The sequence below is a fragment of the Urtica dioica genome, chromosome 8 (assembly GCF_054948205.1).
Source record: "Urtica dioica subsp. dioica isolate 48M chromosome 8, U.dioica_male_clone48M_v1_H2, whole genome shotgun sequence".
In the NCBI taxonomy this organism is placed as follows: domain Eukaryota; kingdom Viridiplantae; phylum Streptophyta; class Magnoliopsida; order Rosales; family Urticaceae; genus Urtica; species Urtica dioica.
This window is the reverse complement of record NC_142763.1, coordinates 12,435,988-12,457,994: the sequence shown is the minus strand read 5'-3', so window position 1 is coordinate 12,457,994 and position 22,007 is coordinate 12,435,988. Positions and strand designations below refer to the sequence as shown.

General features: G+C 43.1%; 1 protein-coding gene and 2 long non-coding RNA genes across 3 annotated transcripts; all 3 read right to left on the bottom strand.

Moving 5' to 3' along the window:
* Positions 1 to 596: 596 nt before the first annotated feature.
* Positions 597 to 3,474, bottom strand: LOC149388196 (uncharacterized). Its single transcript, XR_016300764.1, has 4 exons — positions 3,306 to 3,474; positions 2,444 to 2,543; positions 1,973 to 2,068; positions 597 to 893 (listed from the first exon to the last, which is right to left on the bottom strand). It is a non-coding gene; the product is annotated as an uncharacterized LOC149388196 (long non-coding RNA).
* Positions 3,475 to 9,161: 5,687 nt separating this feature from the next.
* LOC149388195 (uncharacterized) lies at positions 9,162 to 12,039 on the bottom strand. The gene is made up of 4 exons (XR_016300797.1): positions 11,871 to 12,039; positions 11,009 to 11,108; positions 10,538 to 10,633; positions 9,162 to 9,458 (listed from the first exon to the last, which is right to left on the bottom strand). It is a non-coding gene; the product is annotated as an uncharacterized LOC149388195 (long non-coding RNA).
* Positions 12,040 to 19,829: 7,790 nt separating this feature from the next.
* Positions 19,830 to 20,501, bottom strand: LOC149388194 (uncharacterized). Its single transcript, XM_089622373.1, has one exon. The coding sequence runs from the start codon at positions 20,499 to 20,501 to the stop codon at positions 19,830 to 19,832; it is 672 nt and encodes a 223-aa protein (XP_089478499.1).
* Positions 20,502 to 22,007: the final 1,506 nt, after the last annotated feature.

The following is a 22,007-nucleotide window of genomic DNA, read 5'->3' as shown; positions in this document are numbered from 1 at the left end:
GAGTATTGCATTGTTGAAGCTCTCACACAGATTGTTCAACAGCATGTCACTTTTGACAAATGTTTTGAATTGAGACCTACTCCACTCCTTAGGGTTTTTCTGACTAAGCCACTCAAAGGCCTTCTCATTCTCATCTTTTAGCTCAGCCATTTTGAGCTTGAATTCTTCTTCTGTTGAAGCTCTAGCACAGTTCCACATCAGTTGCTTGAGTAATAACCCCTTGTGTTCCTTCTTAAAGTTGGCATGTAAATGCCTAACACAGAATCTAACCTCTGCACCAGGAAACACCTCTGCAATAGCCCTCTCCAAACCCTTCTGCCTATCACTAATCACAGTAAATCCTGTTGAGTTTTGTATGCCAAGATCCTCACTGAGAAGCAGCATGAACCACATCCATGTGTCTGTATTTTCCTTCTCTACCACGGCAAAAGCAACTGGGAAGCATGAGTTGTTAGCATCAATACCCACGGCAGCAAGTAACATGCTGTCACGACCCGTAGGACACCCGTCGCCCTCGGATTGCGACCTTTCTCGTAACATTTTCATAATCATTTATATTTTCAAACGAAATGAACATAAAACATTTTCAAACGTCATTTACAAAACGTTTATTAAACAACAGCGGAAATAAAATTAATTTACATATAAGGAATAACAAGGGTTCCTAGAGCTAGTCCGCTAAAAACTGGTAAAATTTTTCGCTTTTAAAGGGGTTACAAAAATGCGGACTACCCTAGCTTGCTATCCATAAGCTATATAAAACTTTCACGAGCATACAAGCTCGGTTTTCAAAAACCTGATACCCATTTTTCAAAAAGACATTTCCTATGCCACAGGTCGTCATGAGATCTACCTTGACTAGCACTCCTGCTTCGCCTGAGCTTTTCCTTTATCTACAAGGAGAGGGATTTAAGGGGTGAGTCACACCGACTCAGTAAGCAGGATATCTAACCTAGCACTACATGAGATGCATGGGTGCAGATGATAGAATGCAGATGACAGCAGGTGATAGATTCAGAAGAATAAAGAAGTTCCATCATTCAATCAGGATAACAAAAATCTCATTCAATCAACATAGACATATTCAGTTTTAGAACCCCGTTCTAAAACAATCAAACACATAATCATATAGGAATCCGGCTAACAACCGTCTTCCTAGAAACTCATCCATCTCGCTCATACCGGCGCCTTACATCAGTGGACTGGCCAATCAACACTTCAGTCCGCAGCCGTTCATGAGAGATGAGTAAACCATTCTGAGGACTTGAGCCTAGCCCTCAGAAGGCCGAAGTTTTAAACGTCTGGGATCCACTAGCACATGTAGGAGGGCCTTAGCGCGCGTTTGGTAGAGGGAATCAAACCCTCACCAATCCCTGGTCGATCCAGGGTTCATATTTCCTTCAGGACAGGTAAGCCACTCATCGACTTACCTGAAGCCACCCATCGACTTCCCATTAAAGGGCCTTCGGGAATGCCACTCGCTACATTGCCGACAAGAGTTCGTTATGTTTTACAGGAGCTGTCTACAGCCTACCTGTCTATCTTAATACAGGAGGAGATCTTATCGGGATAAAGCCCGTCATTAACATTATTAATTTCACTGTATGGCTCTTTAAGTATTTTAAAAGGAGTTGTCAACAGCTGTGAGGCTGGACCTTCTCCTAGAACAGTTCCTCTCGGGATTGAATCCGAAGGACACCGTCTTTCCTCCTCCTGTTGTCCTCTCATCAGGACGAAGGGGTAAAACCTATAACAGAAGCTCAACATAGTTTTAAAGGCTTCAAGGTTCTTAACCCGCTAACCGTTTAATCCTATCATTTTATTATCTTATTAGTTAGTGGCCGAAGCCTTATTCGGTCGTCTTGTCTAACTGAGGGTTTCTCTTTGTTTTAGGATTAAACGAATAAACATAAACAATTATTCTACTAGGCACCATTCCCCTTTTGGCGCCTCAAACTTAAATCCCACATACCCGGAATAGTTCGTCGGAGAACTCGATGAATTCCGGAGGACACTTTGCTTTACACGCTTCCCGAGACCTTTAGCACGTCCTGGAGCGTCGAGAGAACTAGAATCCGAAGTTGAAACTTCGTTAGTTATCGAACTACTTGAAAAGATAATGGTCGTCGTCGGGATTAGATTCGAGTCGGTTCGGAATTCGAGAATTTAATTCATTATTCTCCGGTTTTTCGGGAGTCAAACTTATTCAAGACTCGCGTATTTTCGTATCGAGAACAATACGAAATAAAATCCAATAACATGCTTATGAGTCTCAAATAAATTGATCCGAATAAAAAGTAACCGAGAATTCCAAAGCGAATCAAATCAAACTCTTAAACGTTATTAAATAAATAAACATAAATTATTTATTTAAATACGCGAAATACATCACATAATCAAATCCAAGAGTATTTAAACGCACTAAGCGATTTAAAAAACTCACGAGTTTATCGAGCTTTAACTACGATAACTCTTTTCTTGAAAATTCCAAATTCCGGCTTCGTTGCCTTCGACTCTGCCGGTTCTCACTCGTCCGTCTGAATCTGCGAGCAAGTCATCGAATCCAATAACGAGTCAATTTCAAACTCATAATCAATCCTGAAATCCAAATCCCGACATCTTGACCCAAAACCCGACTAAACCAAACAAACACTTAACCAGCCCCGGCTGAACACACAGAATCAAACGCTCGGCAAAACACAAACAAATCACAAGAATTTCCCGACAGCCCGACCCACTAGCGCTTAAGCCATCATAACTCGAGCTACAAAACTTGAAATCGATTGATTCTAGCGGCAAATGAAAGTAGACTCATGTAGCTTTCTAACGAGATATTACAAGCATACATACGACAAGAATAGCTATCTCAAAAACAGCCCGTAATTTCCGGTTACAGTTCTGGAAATCCTGTAATTACTGCTGCGAAACACAATCTTTGAAAATTCATAACTCATTCAATACTCAATGGATTTACATGTTCTTGATCATCTTAGAAAGCTCATACAGTCTACTATCCATGAAAAATATCCAAAAATAAGAACTCAGATCGTACCGTTCTGTCCACGTCGATTTACAGAGGCTACTCAAACAAACAGTTTTCCTTTTCAAAAATTCGGCCAAAATCAACAAACCCAGAAATCCGAATTCAAAACTTCAAATTCAGGTCATATACATCAACAAACGAGTCCAATTAACGTATGAAACCAATCAATTTCACGAAAATCCTCATTGAAATCGAAAACCCCCAAATTTTCAATTTCAAAAACCCTAACCATAAATCAATCCGAGGAAGAGAAATTCCTTACTTCTTTTCGTGAAATCAAACTCGTTGGCGCTCTCTCTCTGATTCTCCGGCGTCCTCTCTCGGTCGGCGCTCGCCTCCAGCTCACGGCGGCGTCTCGTTCTCCTCAGCCTGAAGCGCGCGACGACGGGGACTCACGGCGGAGATGGCGCGCGACAAGAAGAAAGGAAGAAGAAGAAAAATAAGGAGGAGAGAGAAACCCAAAGTCTTTACTTAATGAGGAAGGATCGGAGGTGGGCCTCGGATCCACAAATCCAACAAAGCTCAATATTGGGTTACTAACTCAATTTGATCCAATAAATCTCATCTCTTTGTCCTCATGTATTTATTTTCCAAATAAATACGCTAAACCCGACGAATTATGATTTTCGAAAACTCATTCGACTAAAATAAATTCAATCCTTTATTTGAATAAAATTCAAATACGAATCCATCGATATATTCTCACTTAAAGGATTACATTTATTTCTCGACTCGTCCTTGTCAAGATATCTAATTGTCCAGGATTGAGTTTCGAAATTAAATTCATTGAGTCTCGTGCAACAAAACACCATTCAAATCTATTCCCTTGTATCCAGATTATCGAAGTTCATAATTTCCATTTTGATTTCCAAATGTCATTATGAACTTCCTCTGAGATTCCAAAATCTCACTAAAACGTGGAACGAGAAAATATAGAGAGAACATCTCTAATAAACTGAAACGAGAGAGATTGTGAAATTAATAACTCATTCAACACGGAGAGAGAAGAAAATTTCCTTTATTTACTGATAAGAGGAAATTTTTACAGAAGCTGACGTGTACAAAAGTCGGGTCTCACAACCCCTAACCCCTTAAAGAAGTTTCGTCCTCGAAACTTAGAAAAGCGATGGGTACTTTTTCTTCATTTCTTCCTCGAGTTCCCATGTCGCTTCTTCGACATTGTGCCTTTTCCATTGCACTTTCACCAAGGGGATTACCTTGTTCCTCAAAACCTTCTCTTTCCTGTCGAGAATTGCAACTGCTGGCTCTTCATATTGTACACTTTCTGAAACCTCGACTTCATGGACCGGAAGAACGTGAGAAGTGTCCTCTACATATTTCCTTAGCATGGAAACATGGAAGACATTATGCAGATGAGACATTGACGGTGGCAAAGCTAAACGATAAGCTACCACTCCAACGCGCTCCAGGATCTCAAAAGGTCCTGTATACCTGGGGCTCAGCTTACCCTTCTTGCCGAATCTCATCACCCCGCGCATTGGTGAAACTTTCAGAAACACTTTGTCTCCGACCTGAAACTCAAGAGGTCGTCTCCGTTTATCTGCATAGCTCTTCTGACGATTCTGAGAAGCCTTCATCCTCGCTCGGATCTTCTTGATTGCTTCTGTGGTTTGCTCTAGCATCTCTGGCCCTACGAGCTTGTTCTCTCCGACTTCGTCCCAGTGGATAGGGGATCGACATTTCCTTCCATAGAGTGCTTCATATGGCGCCATTCCAATAGTCGCTTGATAACTATTGTTATACGCAAATTCTATCAAGGGAAGGTAACGGCTCCACGAGCCCTGAAAATCTAACACGCTGGCTCGGAGCATATCTTCCAGAATCTGAATGGTGCGCTCACTCTGCCCATCAGTCTGAGGGTGGAAGGCTGTACTGAACTTCAATCTTGATCCCATGCCATCGTGGAGACGTTGCCAAAACCTCGAAGTGAATCGAGTATCTCGATCTGAAACGATCGACAAAGGAACTCCATGCAGGCGCACTATCTCTTTGATAAATAGCTCAGCTAATCTATCAATTGAATAAGTGGTCCTTATGGGAAGAAAGTGGGCCGACTTCGTCAACCTGTCTACAATCACCCAGACTGCGTCATACCCTGTCGTAGTCCTGGGTAAACCCGACACAAAATCCATCGTGATCTGGTCCCACTTCCACTGTGGAACTTCCAAGGGTTGCAACATCCCTGCGGGTTTCTGATGCTCAGCCTTAATCTGCTGGCATGTAAGACACTTTTGGACGAACGTCACCACATCTCTCTTCATACCCGGCCACCAATAGATCTTCTTGAGATCTTGATACATTTTCGTCGCACCTGGATGGATCGAATATGGAGTCCCATGAGCTTCTTGCAGCAATTGGCGTCGGAGATCATCATTGGCAGGCACACAGACTTTACCGTTACATCTCAACATTTCCCGATCGTCGAGTTTGAATTCACCTTCTTGATTCCCTTGGGCGTCAAACATCTTCCCAAGCAAGAAATCATCCGCGTATTGTCCCTCCTTTATCTGCTCAAGAAGGGTTGGTCGCACATTAAGAGCTGCTAATCTCCCAGTGATCAGCTGCATCTCCAACCTTTCTATCTCTGACTTGAGCTGAGGAGACTGTCCAACTAGATTCGCAGCTACTGCGGCGGTCTTTCGACTAAGGGCATCAGCCACCTTATTCGCCTTTCCAGGGTGATAATGAAGCTCAAAGTCGTAATCATTCAACAATTCCATCCAACGTCCCTGCCTCATATTCAACTCTTTCTGAGTAAATAGGTATTTGAGGGTCTTATGGTCCGTGTAAATGTCGCAGTGTACTCCATACAAATAATGCCTCCAAAGTTTGAGTGCAAAAACCACAGCTGCGAGCTCCATATCATGCGTTGGATACCTTGTCTCGTAGTCCTTGAGCTGTCGAGATGCGTAGGCGATCACCTTGCCCCTTTGCATCAACACTGCTCCTAGGCCTTGTTTCGATGCGTCACAATAAATTGCAAAACCTTCAGTTCCTTGGGGAATTGCAAGGATTGGAGCTATCGTTAGGCGCTTCTTTAGCTCTTGAAAACTGCTTTCACACTTGTCTGTCCATTCAAACTTGGTTCCTTTTCGCGTCAATTGCGTCAGAGGCATGGCTAACTTAGAAAATCCTTCCACGAATTTCCTATAGTAGCCAGCTAAACCTAGGAAACTTCTTATCTCCGTTACTGTTTTCGGCCTATTCCAGTCCTTAACTGCTTGGATCTTCGCTGGGTCGACCATAACTCCTTCCTTCGAAATGACATGACCCAAGAAGATTACATTGTCAAGCCAAAATTCACACTTCGAGAACTTGGCATAGAGCTGTTTTTCTCGGAGTTTCGCTAGAACCATTCTTAAATGCTGCTCATGATCCTCCTGGGTCTTCGAGTATATGAGGATATCGTCTATGAAAACGATCACGAACTTATCCAAGAACGCCTCAAACACTCGGTTCATTAGATCCATAAATGCTGCAGGAGCATTCGTCAATCCAAAGGACATGACTAAGAACTCATAATGCCCATATCGCGTTCGAAACGCTGTCTTCGGAATGTCTTCACCTCGGACCTTAAGCTGATGATAGCCCGAACGTAGATCAATCTTCGAGAAAATTTGCGCTCCTGCTAATTGATCAAACAGATCGTCGATACGAGGAAGCGGATATCTATTCTTTATAGTCACCTGGTTCAATCCTCGGTAGTCGATGCATAATCTTAGAGAACCATCTGCTTTCTTCACGAATAACACCGGGGCTCCCCACGGTGAATGACTTGGACGGATGAAACCTTTATCCAACAACTCCTGTAACTGCGTCTTAAGCTCTTTCAACTCTGCTGGAGCCATCCGGTATGGGGTCTTCGATATCGGTGCAGTTCCAGGAATCAATTCTATGCAGAATTCGATCTCCCGATCAGGTGGTAATCCAGGTAGATCTTCAGGAAATACTTCTAGAAACTCCTTTACGACTGGAATATCCTTTGGCTCTACCTTCTGTTCATTCGATACATCTCTTACGCTTGCTAAGAATCCGGCACATCCACTCTGTAGCATCCTCAAAGCTCTCATTGCTGATACCATTGGAAAGGCTGGTTTCCGAGATGATCCATGAAAGTAGAACGATTCACTTCCAGGAGCTTGAAACTTAACCTCCTTCTTATTGCAGTTAATCACTGCGTGATGCTTGCTTAACCAATCCATCCCGAGTATAACATCATAGTCAACCATTTCAAGTTCAATCAGATGAGCCATCAGCTCTCTACCTTGAACGTGAATTGGTACGTTCTTGAACCATAACTTAGATTCGAACAGATCTCCTGCCGGACTGACGGTTATGAACGGGTAGGAAAAATTCAACTTTTCACGTCCTAACTTTTCAGCTACTCTAGATGCAATAAATGAATGCGTAGCACCTGAATCCATGAGTACATAAGCTGAAAGATTTCCCACAGAAAGCTGACCTGTAACCGCAGTGGACGTTCCTGCACGCACATCATCTTCACGAATAGTGAACACTCGAGCATTGGCTTTCGGTGGGGCCTTGGCTGGTACATCTCCTTGTCTCGGGTTTGGACAGGTCCTGGAATAATGTCCAACTTGGCCACAATTGTAACAGGTAACATTATTGGCTCGGCACTCGCCTGAATGTCGGTTCCCACACTTCGCACATTGAGGGATGTTCTGATTGTCAGGTCTGGCGCGCTTGTTGTCGACGTTCTGGTCACCTTTTGGGAAGCGCTTACCTTTTCCATATGAGTTTACGCCTCCCGACTGATTCCTCTGTTGAGGCTGATTTCCATAGTTCGTCGGATTACGGCGTCCTGACTGCTGCTGGAAACGATTCCTCTTGAACTGATTCCCTGTATTCGAACCAACTTGTGGTGGCGGCACTATAGTAAGAGGGGTTGGAGCAGAAACTGCCACGTCTCCATGCCAAGCGTCGATCCTCAACGCCCTTTGAACCGCACTAGCGTAGGTTCTTGGCCCAGTGTCTCCGCTCTCTACTAGCTTCACGATTCCAACGTTCAAACCATGCATAAACTTCGTCTTCCGTGCTTGATCGGTCGGAACCACGGACGGAGAAAACTTTGCCAACTCGTCGAACTTCGCAACGTATTCCGCTACTGGCATCTTCCCTTGACGCAGATTCATGAACTCTCGAATCTTGCCGGATGTGCTTGCCTCGCTCAGGTATTTCTCATGAAAGAGGTTGATGAAGTGTACCCATGTCATAGTCGTTACATCCTCTGACATGACAGTTACCTCCCACCAGCTTCGAGCCTCAGAGGTCATCTGGTAGATCGCGCAAGCTACGCGCTCCGCGTCGGACAACTGCATGTAGCTAACAATCTGTTGGATCTTCTTGATCCAATTCTCAGCCGCTACAGGGTCTGGACCTCCTTCGAACACTGGTGGCTTCTGCTTCCGGAATCGTTCGTACACTGGCTCTCCTATAACAGGGGCTACATCAGGAATACGGTAGTTCAGCTCTTCCGCTCTCGCTACCGGTAAGGCTGGAAGAGGTTCTTGAGGTTGGTTCTCGGCAGCTAGAGGAGGATCCGGTTGAACCTGCTGATCCATTCGCTCAAGCAGCAATGCCATCAAACGGTTCTGTCTCTCCGTTTGCTCATTCCTTTGCTGCGCTTCTCTAGCCTGTCGTTCCAACGATTGCTCTATCCTTGCGATACGAGCGTCAAGACTTTCCCCTTCTTCCGCCATTACTTCCAGATTCTAAAGGAATCACATAACAATAACCAGGTCAGAAACTGAACGACGCCAGAAAGCTCAAGATATCATACATATTCTCCAACGAATCCAAACAGGAAACACAGCACACCGAAACATTGATACCATCATACTATTAGTAACCATAAAAAAAAAGTCACACATGTAGACACTCAGACCGTAAACAAGATGCTTAGTCAACTAATAGATCTCACAGTCTACAGAAACGACTAAACCTGTGGCTCTGATACCAAAAACTCTGTCACGACCCGTAGGACACCCGTCGCCCTCGGATTGCGACCTTTCTCGTAACATTTTCATAATCATTTATATTTTCAAACGAAATGAACATAAAACATTTTCAAACGTCATTTACAAAACGTTTATTAAACAACAGCGGAAATAAAATTAATTTACATATAAGGAATAACAAGGGTTCCTAGAGCTAGTCCGCTAAAAACTGGTAAAATTTTTCGCTTTTAAAGGGGTTACAAAAATGCGGACTACCCTAGCTTGCTATCCATAAGCTATATAAAACTTTCACGAGCATACAAGCTCGGTTTTCAAAAACCTGATACCCATTTTTCAAAAAGACATTTCCTATGCCACAGGTCGTCATGAGATCTACCTTGACTAGCACTCCTGCTTCGCCTGAGCTTTTCCTTTATCTACAAGGAGAGGGATTTAAGGGGTGAGTCACACCGACTCAGTAAGCAGGATATCTAACCTAGCACTACATGAGATGCATGGGTGCAGATGATAGAATGCAGATGACAGCAGGTGATAGATTCAGAAGAATAAAGAAGTTCCATCATTCAATCAGGATAACAAAAATCTCATTCAATCAACATAGACATATTCAGTTTTAGAACCCCGTTCTAAAACAATCAAACACATAATCATATAGGAATCCGGCTAACAACCGTCTTCCTAGAAACTCATCCATCTCGCTCATACCGGCGCCTTACATCAGTGGACTGGCCAATCAACACTTCAGTCCGCAGCCGTTCATGAGAGATGAGTAAACCATTCTGAGGACTTGAGCCTAGCCCTCAGAAGGCCGAAGTTTTAAACGTCTGGGATCCACTAGCACATGTAGGAGGGCCTTAGCGCGCGTTTGGTAGAGGGAATCAAACCCTCACCAATCCCTGGTCGATCCAGGGTTCATATTTCCTTCAGGACAGGTAAGCCACTCATCGACTTACCTGAAGCCACCCATCGACTTCCCATTAAAGGGCCTTCGGGAATGCCACTCGCTACATTGCCGACAAGAGTTCGTTATGTTTTACAGGAGCTGTCTACAGCCTACCTGTCTATCTTAATACAGGAGGAGATCTTATCGGGATAAAGCCCGTCATTAACATTATTAATTTCACTGTATGGCTCTTTAAGTATTTTAAAAGGAGTTGTCAACAGCTGTGAGGCTGGACCTTCTCCTAGAACAGTTCCTCTCGGGATTGAATCCGAAGGACACCGTCTTTCCTCCTCCTGTTGTCCTCTCATCAGGACGAAGGGGTAAAACCTATAACAGAAGCTCAACATAGTTTTAAAGGCTTCAAGGTTCTTAACCCGCTAACCGTTTAATCCTATCATTTTATTATCTTATTAGTTAGTGGCCGAAGCCTTATTCGGTCGTCTTGTCTAACTGAGGGTTTCTCTTTGTTTTAGGATTAAACGAATAAACATAAACAATTATTCTACTAGGCACCATTCCCCTTTTGGCGCCTCAAACTTAAATCCCACATACCCGGAATAGTTCGTCGGAGAACTCGATGAATTCCGGAGGACACTTTGCTTTACACGCTTCCCGAGACCTTTAGCACGTCCTGGAGCGTCGAGAGAACTAGAATCCGAAGTTGAAACTTCGTTAGTTATCGAACTACTTGAAAAGATAATGGTCGTCGTCGGGATTAGATTCGAGTCGGTTCGGAATTCGAGAATTTAATTCATTATTCTCCGGTTTTTCGGGAGTCAAACTTATTCAAGACTCGCGTATTTTCGTATCGAGAACAATACGAAATAAAATCCAATAACATGCTTATGAGTCTCAAATAAATTGATCCGAATAAAAAGTAACCGAGAATTCCAAAGCGAATCAAATCAAACTCTTAAACGTTATTAAATAAATAAACATAAATTATTTATTTAAATACGCGAAATACATCACATAATCAAATCCAAGAGTATTTAAACGCACTAAGCGATTTAAAAAACTCACGAGTTTATCGAGCTTTAACTACGATAACTCTTTTCTTGAAAATTCCAAATTCCGGCTTCGTTGCCTTCGACTCTGCCGGTTCTCACTCGTCCGTCTGAATCTGCGAGCAAGTCATCGAATCCAATAACGAGTCAATTTCAAACTCATAATCAATCCTGAAATCCAAATCCCGACATCTTGACCCAAAACCCGACTAAACCAAACAAACACTTAACCAGCCCCGGCTGAACACACAGAATCAAACGCTCGGCAAAACACAAACAAATCACAAGAATTTCCCGACAGCCCGACCCACTAGCGCTTAAGCCATCATAACTCGAGCTACAAAACTTGAAATCGATTGATTCTAGCGGCAAATGAAAGTAGACTCATGTAGCTTTCTAACGAGATATTACAAGCATACATACGACAAGAATAGCTATCTCAAAAACAGCCCGTAATTTCCGGTTACAGTTCTGGAAATCCTGTAATTACTGCTGCGAAACACAATCTTTGAAAATTCATAACTCATTCAATACTCAATGGATTTACATGTTCTTGATCATCTTAGAAAGCTCATACAGTCTACTATCCATGAAAAATATCCAAAAATAAGAACTCAGATCGTACCGTTCTGTCCACGTCGATTTACAGAGGCTACTCAAACAAACAGTTTTCCTTTTCAAAAATTCGGCCAAAATCAACAAACCCAGAAATCCGAATTCAAAACTTCAAATTCAGGTCATATACATCAACAAACGAGTCCAATTAACGTATGAAACCAATCAATTTCACGAAAATCCTCATTGAAATCGAAAACCCCCAAATTTTCAATTTCAAAAACCCTAACCATAAATCAATCCGAGGAAGAGAAATTCCTTACTTCTTTTCGTGAAATCAAACTCGTTGGCGCTCTCTCTCTGATTCTCCGGCGTCCTCTCTCGGTCGGCGCTCGCCTCCAGCTCACGGCGGCGTCTCGTTCTCCTCAGCCTGAAGCGCGCGACGACGGGGACTCACGGCGGAGATGGCGCGCGACAAGAAGAAAGGAAGAAGAAGAAAAATAAGGAGGAGAGAGAAACCCAAAGTCTTTACTTAATGAGGAAGGATCGGAGGTGGGCCTCGGATCCACAAATCCAACAAAGCTCAATATTGGGTTACTAACTCAATTTGATCCAATAAATCTCATCTCTTTGTCCTCATGTATTTATTTTCCAAATAAATACGCTAAACCCGACGAATTATGATTTTCGAAAACTCATTCGACTAAAATAAATTCAATCCTTTATTTGAATAAAATTCAAATACGAATCCATCGATATATTCTCACTTAAAGGATTACATTTATTTCTCGACTCGTCCTTGTCAAGATATCTAATTGTCCAGGATTGAGTTTCGAAATTAAATTCATTGAGTCTCGTGCAACAAAACACCATTCAAATCTATTCCCTTGTATCCAGATTATCGAAGTTCATAATTTCCATTTTGATTTCCAAATGTCATTATGAACTTCCTCTGAGATTCCAAAATCTCACTAAAACGTGGAACGAGAAAATATAGAGAGAACATCTCTAATAAACTGAAACGAGAGAGATTGTGAAATTAATAACTCATTCAACACGGAGAGAGAAGAAAATTTCCTTTATTTACTGATAAGAGGAAATTTTTACAGAAGCTGACGTGTACAAAAGTCGGGTCTCACACATGCCCTTGCAATATCCTTTGAGAAAGCATCCATCAAATCCCAATAAGGGTCTGCAACCTCTATTAAACCCCTCCTTGCAAGCATTCAAACAAATGTACACTCTTTGAAACAGTCTTTCGTCATCAACTAAGTCTGTTTTCAGTATAGCTGTTGAACCTGGATTAGTTGCAAGAATTTGCTTGCAATAATCTTCCAAAATGGCATACTGGTCTCTAACTGAACCTTCTAGAGCATCTCTGGCATTCTTCCTGGCTCTAGTAAACACTGGATACGAGACATTGGTGTAATGAGCTGCAGCAGCTAGCCCTTTGAAGTTCTGATAGTCCATGTTAGGGTTGAGCCTAAAGTGCTCAAGGAACTCAACAGACAACCACTTACTCTTGACTAATTTATTATCAAACACTAGTCCACAGTCATGATTGTCTAAAAGAGTGTTGATTCTCATAGTCCTATTATCAGAATTCTGAACTTTAGCATATAACGTCCAATTACAGCCTTGTCCTGTGCACCTAGCTCGTACTCTGGTTTGATCATTATGCACATACTTGAATGACCTATGTTGTTTAATGAAAACCTCTCTTAACGTGCATCTCAGAGACTCAACAGATGGGAAAAGCATACCTAATTTGAACTTGAACTCTGCTAAGTTTGCTCGCGGGTTGAACGAACTCCTCGACGGCTGCTCATCGTCTTCGTCGTTGAGGCTCTCAAGCTCGCTCTCTGACCTAATACCTTCAGAGTCTTCGCCTGGACCACCCTCACCTTCTTCACATGCCTGATTCACCGACGACCACCATTGCTGAGGGTGCTTTGGATGTCGATCTTCGTCATTCTCTTCCTGGCCAACATATGCCTCCTCTGCGAAGTCAAACTCATCACCATTTCCTTCTTCAATTTCGGGTTCTTCGATTTGGGTTTCTTCGATTTGGGGTTCGATTTGGGGTTCTTCGATTTGGGGTTCGATTTGGGATTCTTCGATTTGAGGTTCTTCCATTTTCAAATGGCGGTTTTATTTTCAAAACTCGTTGGTTTGCTTTGTTTTGATTTCTTTTTATTCTGTTTTGTTTCATTTTATTTAATTTTCTTTCATTTTATTTGTTTAAATTGAGCCTTAAAACCCACAGTCAGTTAATACTAACGTTTTCGCTGTAACATCGTCAATAATTGACGCTAAACTAGGGTTGGGGATCAACGGCATGACTAAAACTCAACATGAAGGACTTTCGCCGTAAAAAAAAAAAAATAGGGACCAACTTAACTGTTTCTGGAAACTTTAGGGACTTTTGCCGCCATTTACTAAAATAAAAATATTAATTAAAAGCAACAAGAAAAAGAAGATAATGTTCAGAAACAAAAATAAAAATTCGCTCATCTTTCACGACGTATTAGCTAACTTGTCAATTGATTTAAGGAAAAAAAAAACGTAGCCTACGGTCCATTAAGGAACAGCCATTGTACTTAATGAGCTCCGACAAAAGAAAAGCATGTATTTAACCTTTTGGAATGTGGATCATAACATTATTTGGCTTTGTTTATGTAAACTCGTTTTTATCAATACCAACCTAGGCCTTGTTCCCAACAAAAAAAGATGTTAATGTTGTGCACGGTTTGAAAAAATGAAATGTAATCGATTCAATTAAAAAATAACAAAATTGTGCTAGTTTATTTTAGACTTGTTCCCAATAACTGATTTTCGCGGTTAAATATAAAATGGCCAACTAAAAATCACTTCTTTAGTGATCTCCTCCAGAGTAGAGCAAGTCACCATCGTTTAATAATTTTTTTTAATAATCTCCAAGTTTGAGTTGTAACGTCGTGGAGTTCATCTTCAGATTCCTAGAGTGTGAAACGCTAGAGAACTGTTAATGTAAGACTTATATATGCAGTTTCTTATTAAGTTATCATTTTTTATGAGTTTGTAATTGATTTAGGAGTTATGATGAATTAATATGCAATAATGGATAGAATGTGTAATCGTTGTCAATGCCTTGTTCTTTGGGATATCAAAATTTTAGTTCACAAGCAGGTACTTATTCATATATCTTTTTATAATTTTTTTTTTTTTTTGCCTATAATGTACCCACTACCCAGGGACGAAGTAATAAATTTTTTCAGGGGGATTAACTATAAAATTGTAACATTGTTTTGTAATTATTCATTGAAATAAATCGATTAAAAAAACTATTATTAAGATTATGGAGGATAATTATTTTTTAAACTGAGTTATGGAGGATAATTATTTTTTAAAATAAGTTATGGGCTTAAAGTTATGACATGTAATTATTATTTGAAAACGAGTTATATAGGGAATTAGTTTTTTTTTTAAAAGTCAGGAGGGGCTTTAGCCCCCCGAGTTGCACCTGCCATGTATCTTTCGGGACATCTAATAAGGCCAATGAATGAGTTAGTTACTTGTTCGACAAATTCATTAAAAAAAAATTAAATTTATTAAATATATAAGCTAATTGGACACATTTATTGACAGACAAATAATCAAGATGTTACAATTGTTCTAATAGAGTTCTTCCATGACATGCCTAGGGACGGATCTAGGTGGGGGCCAGCCGGGGCATGTGCCCCTCGATTTTTTTATTATTTTTTTTTTACATATTTTCAAAAATTATTTATACTTAAATATTTTGTTTTCAATGTAATACTAATATTTACCACACACAAATGAAACCTTGGCTGCATGGTCAGAGAGCCGAACTGCACATGCGGGTCCCAATACCAAGATCTTATATGTCTTTTTTTTTTGGAAACTAACATTTTATGTATGATTTAAAGTTGTCTGTTTTTAATGCTTAAAAGCATAAATATATTCTATTTTTTATTACTCATATAAATCTTTTATGAAATTCAAACTCTAATAGCTTTTAATTAATATAATTGAAAATATTTTTTCCTCATACAAAATAAACTACAAGAATATTATAATATTTATGCTGTGAATTCCATGATAATTTTTAAATGGATTTAAACACTGAGTTTGAATATTTTGGATTTGATGATATTTGTTGCAATTTTAAACTCTATTATGCTTCAAACAACTTTGAATATAAATTGACTTTAAATATTAGTAATTTGAATATTAATATTATTTGTTGTTTATTTTTTTATACACAATCCTCTATGATTTAAGTACTTTTTTATTAAAAAAACTTTAAATATAGCATTTTACTAATAAATTTATATATCATTTAACTATAATTTTTATAATTTTTAATGTTGTTAACACCGATTGTAATTTTAAAGTTTATTTTGCTCTTTTAATTTAAAAATAATAATAATCACTAACTTTTTACAAAGATGGTTAAAAATATTGAACATTTGCAAATATTTATACATATATACTAATTTATGCCCCCATTTAATAGAATTTCTAGATCCGTCACTGTCATGCCCGTCATAGAAGTGGAAAAAAATGAATAATGAAAAAAATCCATTTAATTATACTTTTATATTAATCCATAATTTATAATTACTATTTATTATTTTATTATAGCTTATGTATCACTTATATTCATATTGGTAATTTCATATAGTAATCTAGTAAATTTTATTTTACAAACCGAGCCAAACCTATAAATAAACAAGCTATTAAAACTTCAAATCCCTATTTTTTTTTTTTTTTTGACGGAACCGTGGGCGGCACCACGGGAATAATTCATAAAAACCCTCACATGTGGCGGAGGAATACCGTGGTTACAACAAGGCTTTTTGATCGTCTACGACATTCCGTAAGGCACAAGGTGGGACAAGCCCCATCCAATGCACATCGGAACCGACAGTAAGAGAAAACCGAGCCAAATTATGGGCCACGACGTTACAAGAACGAGAAATAAAATTAACTTTGAAATCCAAAAACAGCCTAGCTTTTACCTTAATGTCGTTGATGACGGTACCAAGCTCCGTAACCGGAATGAACTTACTCTCGATAGTTTTAACGACCTCAAGGCAATCGGTTTGGACCACAACCCGCCCAATACCGAGATTCTCGGCTAACATCAAACCGCGGAGAACCGCCGTAGCTTCCGCCACCGGAGGAGAGGCACCCACAAGATTGCTCGAAATAGCCGACGAGATGACAAAGCCGTGGTGGTCACGGATAACGCAGCCGGTACCGAAACGTGAAGCTTTCATATCAAGTGCCGCATCAACGGAGATGGCCATGGTTCCGGGCAGCGGAGGCGGCCACGCAGGAGCCACGGTCTCAACCTTCTCCGGCGAAACCTTCAAATTAGCCTTCCTAAAATCCTCAAGGTAGTCCCCGACCCAATTAACGAGTTCCTCCGGGATCCATTTCTCCTTGCCCGAAACGACATTATTCCTATGATTCCATATTTCCCAAGTCAACACAACGAAGAATTCAAAGGAACGTACCTCGACCGACTCCAAGGCTTTCGTGAAGTTACTAGTAGGGTCCTCCTCGTGCACCACTTTGAGGACTTCATTAAACCCGGCGCTATCCCACACCTTTCTCGTCCACCGACAACTCCAAAGCGCATGCGAAATCGTCTCCGGGCCGCCATGACAAAGAGGGCAGCGATTGTCGTTGGTAATCTTCCGTCTCTCGAGCACGGTTCCCACCGGGATCCATCCCTTACACACCCGCCACACGAAAAGCTTGATTTTAGGAGGAATCGGAAGATTCCAAAGGGAGTTCCACCAAGCGGACGAGGAAGAGGAAGAAGAGGAGCTAGGCAGCGGGGACCCGGTCATAGCCACTCTATATCCGCTTCTCACCGAATACTCACCATCTTTCGTATAATGCCAACGGATAACATCGGCGACTCCGCTTCGGCTACCCGGTATACTAAGGATGGCTTCCGCATCTTCAAGGCCAAACATGGCTCGGACCAAGGCTTCATTCCAAGAACCATCGAAGTTTTTTAATTCCGCAACACGCATATTCTCGGGGATGAACGGAGGATCGGCGAGGGTAAACCGGTGCGAGTGCGGGATCCATCGATCCTTCCGAACAAAGACCGATTCTCCGTCACCAATCTTCCATCTAGCCCCTCTATCAAGGATCTCTTTACCCCACATCAAACTACGCCAAAGGGAGGAGCTATTCGATCCACAATTCGCTTCCAATAAACCACCTTGCGGGTAGTAGCTCTCACGAAAGACCCTCTCAACGAGACTCCCGGGCCGCCTCAAAAGCCTCCAAACTCTCTTAGCGATGAGAGCTTGGTTGAACTTTTCTAAATCCCGAAATCCAAGACCTCCTTCCCCTTTATGTTTGGTTAAGTTCTCCCATTTACACCAATGAATTTTCCTCTCGTCGCCACTACTTCCCCACCAAAATTTGGCCACCGCCTTGTGAATCTCGGATATGAGCGTCTTCGGGAGTCGAAAACAACTCGCCATGAAGCTAGGGATGGCTTGTAGAATCGACTTTATGAGGACCTCTCTCCCGGACTGAGAAAACCAAATGCCCCTCCACGACTTAATTTTCTCCCAAACTTTCTCTCTAGCTTTGGCAAAGATCTCTCTTTTCCTTCTTCCGGTCAAGGTAGGGAGACCAAGGTATCGTTGGTGACAAGACGTAATACCTACTCCGAGGCTCGCTGCAATCTCTTCTTTCCTCTCGTCCGGGACATCACGGCCGAAGGAAATCTCGGACTTAGAGAAGTTAATACTTTGCCCCGAGGCTGCTGCAAAGGAATCAAGGCAGCCCGCAATAGTAATACATTCTTCCAAAGAGGCCCGGAAAAAAATAAGACTATCGTCGGCAAAAAGAAGGTGAGAAACATAGACATTTTCCCGACCGAACCGAACCCCGGTAATATTTCCTCTCCTCTCTTCGTTTCCAATCATCGCCGAAAGACCCTCCGAACAAAAGAGGAAGAGAAGAGGAGAAAGGGGGTCACCTTGACGAAGACCGCGTTGAGGAGAAACACGACCCCGAACCACCCCATTGATGTTGAAGGAGTAACTCACCGAGGAAACGCATCTCATAATCTTCTCCACCCACCGCTCATCAAAACCCAACTTCAACATAATGGCCTCAAGATAATTCCACTCCACTCGGTCGTAGGCCTTAGCCATGTCGATCTTAAGCGCCGCACAATCCCCATTTCCAAACCGTCCTCTTTTCATAGTATGAATCCCCTCGAAGCAAATCATAACGTTGTCGAAGATTTGACGGCCCCCCACGAAAGCCCCTTGGTTCTCCGAGATGAGAGCCTCCATGTGGACCTTAAGCCTCATCACAAGACAACGGGAAATGATCTTATATATCACGTTACAAAGGCTAATAGGCCGGAATTCACTAACCTTTGTTGCCTTGTCAATCTTCGGGATAAGCGTAACCACCGTGTCATTAATCGCTGCCACCGAATGCCCGTCGTTGAGAATACCCAAGCAAGCTTTAGTGACAAGCTCCCCGACAATACTCCAATTTTTTTGGTAAAAGAGGGCTGGAAATCCATCACTCCCCGGCCCGGGGCTTTGAGGGCCCCCATAGAGAAGACTGCCATTCTCACCTCGTCTCGATCAAAGGGTCGGAGTAGATCTTCATTAACATCGGCCGTAACTTTGCTCGGGACCCCCTCCAAAGCCGCCTCAATACACTCCACACTCGGCCTTGACGAGGTGAAAATATCCTTAAAATAGGACACAACCACCTCTTCAATCTCCAAATCACCTTCCCGCCACTCTCCCGTCCCATCAAAAAGGCCCCGGACTTCATTTCTCTTCTTTCTCGTAGACGCTTTCCGGTGAAAGAGGGCGGTGTTTTTATCTCCACATTTCATCCATGTCATTCTACTTCTTTGCCTCCAAAGCATCTCGTCCTTCTCGAGGAGAGCATCAAGTTGTCGTTGTTCTCTCCCAAAATCCAACCGAGCCGCCACACCTCTCTCATCTCCGGCCCTCCGTACCCGAGCCTTTTGACTTTCGATTCTAGTCTTCAACTCACGTCTCCTCTCGACTCCCCAAAGGTTGAGACTAGCTTTACATCGCCGAAGACACTCGACGACCTCGGGTAGAGCAGCCCCCGGGTTGTCATCATCCCACGTCTCCCGAATACGCACCTTGCACTCCTCTTCCTCGCACCACGCTTCCTCAAAGAAGAATCGCTTCGGTTTCTTAGAAGCCTCGCATCTCTCCCCAAGGGTAGAGAGGATAAGAGGTCTATGATCCGAATTCCAAATACTCCAAATGAGAGACATTGGCCCTTGGAAACAACGATCCCCACTCCGAGGTACCAAGACACTGATCAAGTCTTCCTTGAATACTAGCAGAAGACGCACTTTTCCTCCAAGTGAACTCAGCCCCCTCGTAGCCGAGGTCCATGAGGTCACAATCCTCCAAAAGGTGGCGAAAGGATTCGAGAAGATGTGGTTCTCGAACCCTCCCGTCACTAAGTTCCTTGTTATCCAAAACCTCGTTAAAGTCGCCTCCCACAAGCCACGGCTCCTGGACAGCCCCAACGACACGCCTCACGAGATCCCACGAGAATTTTCTATTGCTAGCAACCGGGTCCCCATAAAGCCCCAACACCCTCCAAGCCATCCCATTATCGTCCGTCACCAAACCCTCAATGTGGAAACGAGAGTACGATCCCAACGCAAAGCAAATCGGATGCTTCCATAAGATCATCAAGCCTCCACTTCGCCCAATACAGTCAACCGCAAAACAACCGTCAAATCCCAAAAACACACGGACCCTCTCCGCCGCACGACGTCTAAGCTTAGTTTCCGAAAGAAAGATTAATTCGGGCTTATGCTTTAACGCGTGCGACCGAAGAGTCCTCATCGTCCCGGAGTTGCCTAACCCCTGGACGTTCCAGAATAAGGAAATCATTGCGCTCGGCGGCCCTCATCATCGTGGGGCGCCGCTTCAGAATCTTGGGTGTCCGCCGCCAAATCCAGTTCACTAGAAAACACGGGAACGCTGTAACGCAATGAGGCCGAAACTCCGGGCTCCTGTGACCGCCTCGGTGATGACACAGGAGCTGCAGCATTTATGGCCACCCTCTCATCCCTTGTCAGATTGGGATTTAATCTCGCCGACTTGACCACCTCTCTGTCTTCTAGGTCACTAATAATTCCACCAGAGAAAAGCACCAAATCCGTACCATTACTCGAGATAGCTGGACCCGGGAGACGTGCTCTCTTTTTCCAGGAAGATTTCGCCGAAGTCTGGCCACGCGAAACCTGAGCCTTGGTCGCCCTGCTCTCCAGCTCACCCTTTCCTCCAGAAATCGTGCTCCCAGCCTCAAAGGCGAAACCGCCCTTGTCCCTGATCGGCGCAGACGCCTCCAGAGGACTCTCCGGCTTCCCACTACCACCCTTCTTCTCCTCCGGTCGGTCTTGGGACAGCTCACTCCCATCTCCCATGGTACCGTCTCCCGTATCAGCACTCTCGACATCTCCGCCACCTACTGTCCCGCCAGAGTCAGCAACAATAGTCGGTCCCAGGTTCGCCCGATCTGGATACGACGCAAAATTTTTTGGGTTCGCAGCAGCAAAAGAGGAATTCTTCGAAGGAGGGGTGAGCGTCGCAATCCCTGCGCTCTGAGACCCATCCCATTTCTGGACTTTCTGCCCAGAATCCCGGCCCAATGAAGTACTCCCCCTATCCGGGCCGATCCCATTTTGGGCCAAAGCAGAAAACGACATAATTTTATTTTTAACATTAAGGCCCACCTTTCCTCCAGCCACGTCACCCATCTTCTCCAACGGCACCGTGCGAGTCTTAACACTCGCCTGTTTCCCAGGTAAGCCCTCATTGGGCCTCAGCGATTTCCCACCCTTCGAGCTATCGGGACCAGAGGGCGCGGGTCTCGGGACCGTGCGCTTCGCCGAAGGGGAATTCCCAACTCCAGGCGCGTGCCCTCCACTACTCGGCCTCCCAAAGCACTGCTCCGCCTGTTTGGATTTCTCCGGAGAATCCTGTGGTTCGTTCACCCCTTCTTTCCCTCTTAATCCCGTAGGAGTATCTCTTCCTCTCTGGGTGTACTTCTTACCCCACCGCTGATCCTCCGATTTTTCAGACCCCTTAACTCGCACAATCGAGTTATTGAATCGGTTCGGAGCCTCAGCAAAAAGCTCGGGGCCGTATCTCTGTTCAGCAAGGGTATCCCCCACTCGCGCCCCTTCCTGGGTACAAGTTCTCCAGCCATGTCCCAGCCTTCCACAGAAAAAGCACAGGTCCGCAAGCTTCTCGTACTTCAGCTTAACCCACTTAGACTCCACATTAGTTCCAAATTTAACATGAACACCTCTCCTCAAAGGTTTAGTCACGTCAAACTTGAGTCGCATCCTGATAAAGCTGTCTTTACATCTTCCTTCTCTATCTTTATCAATA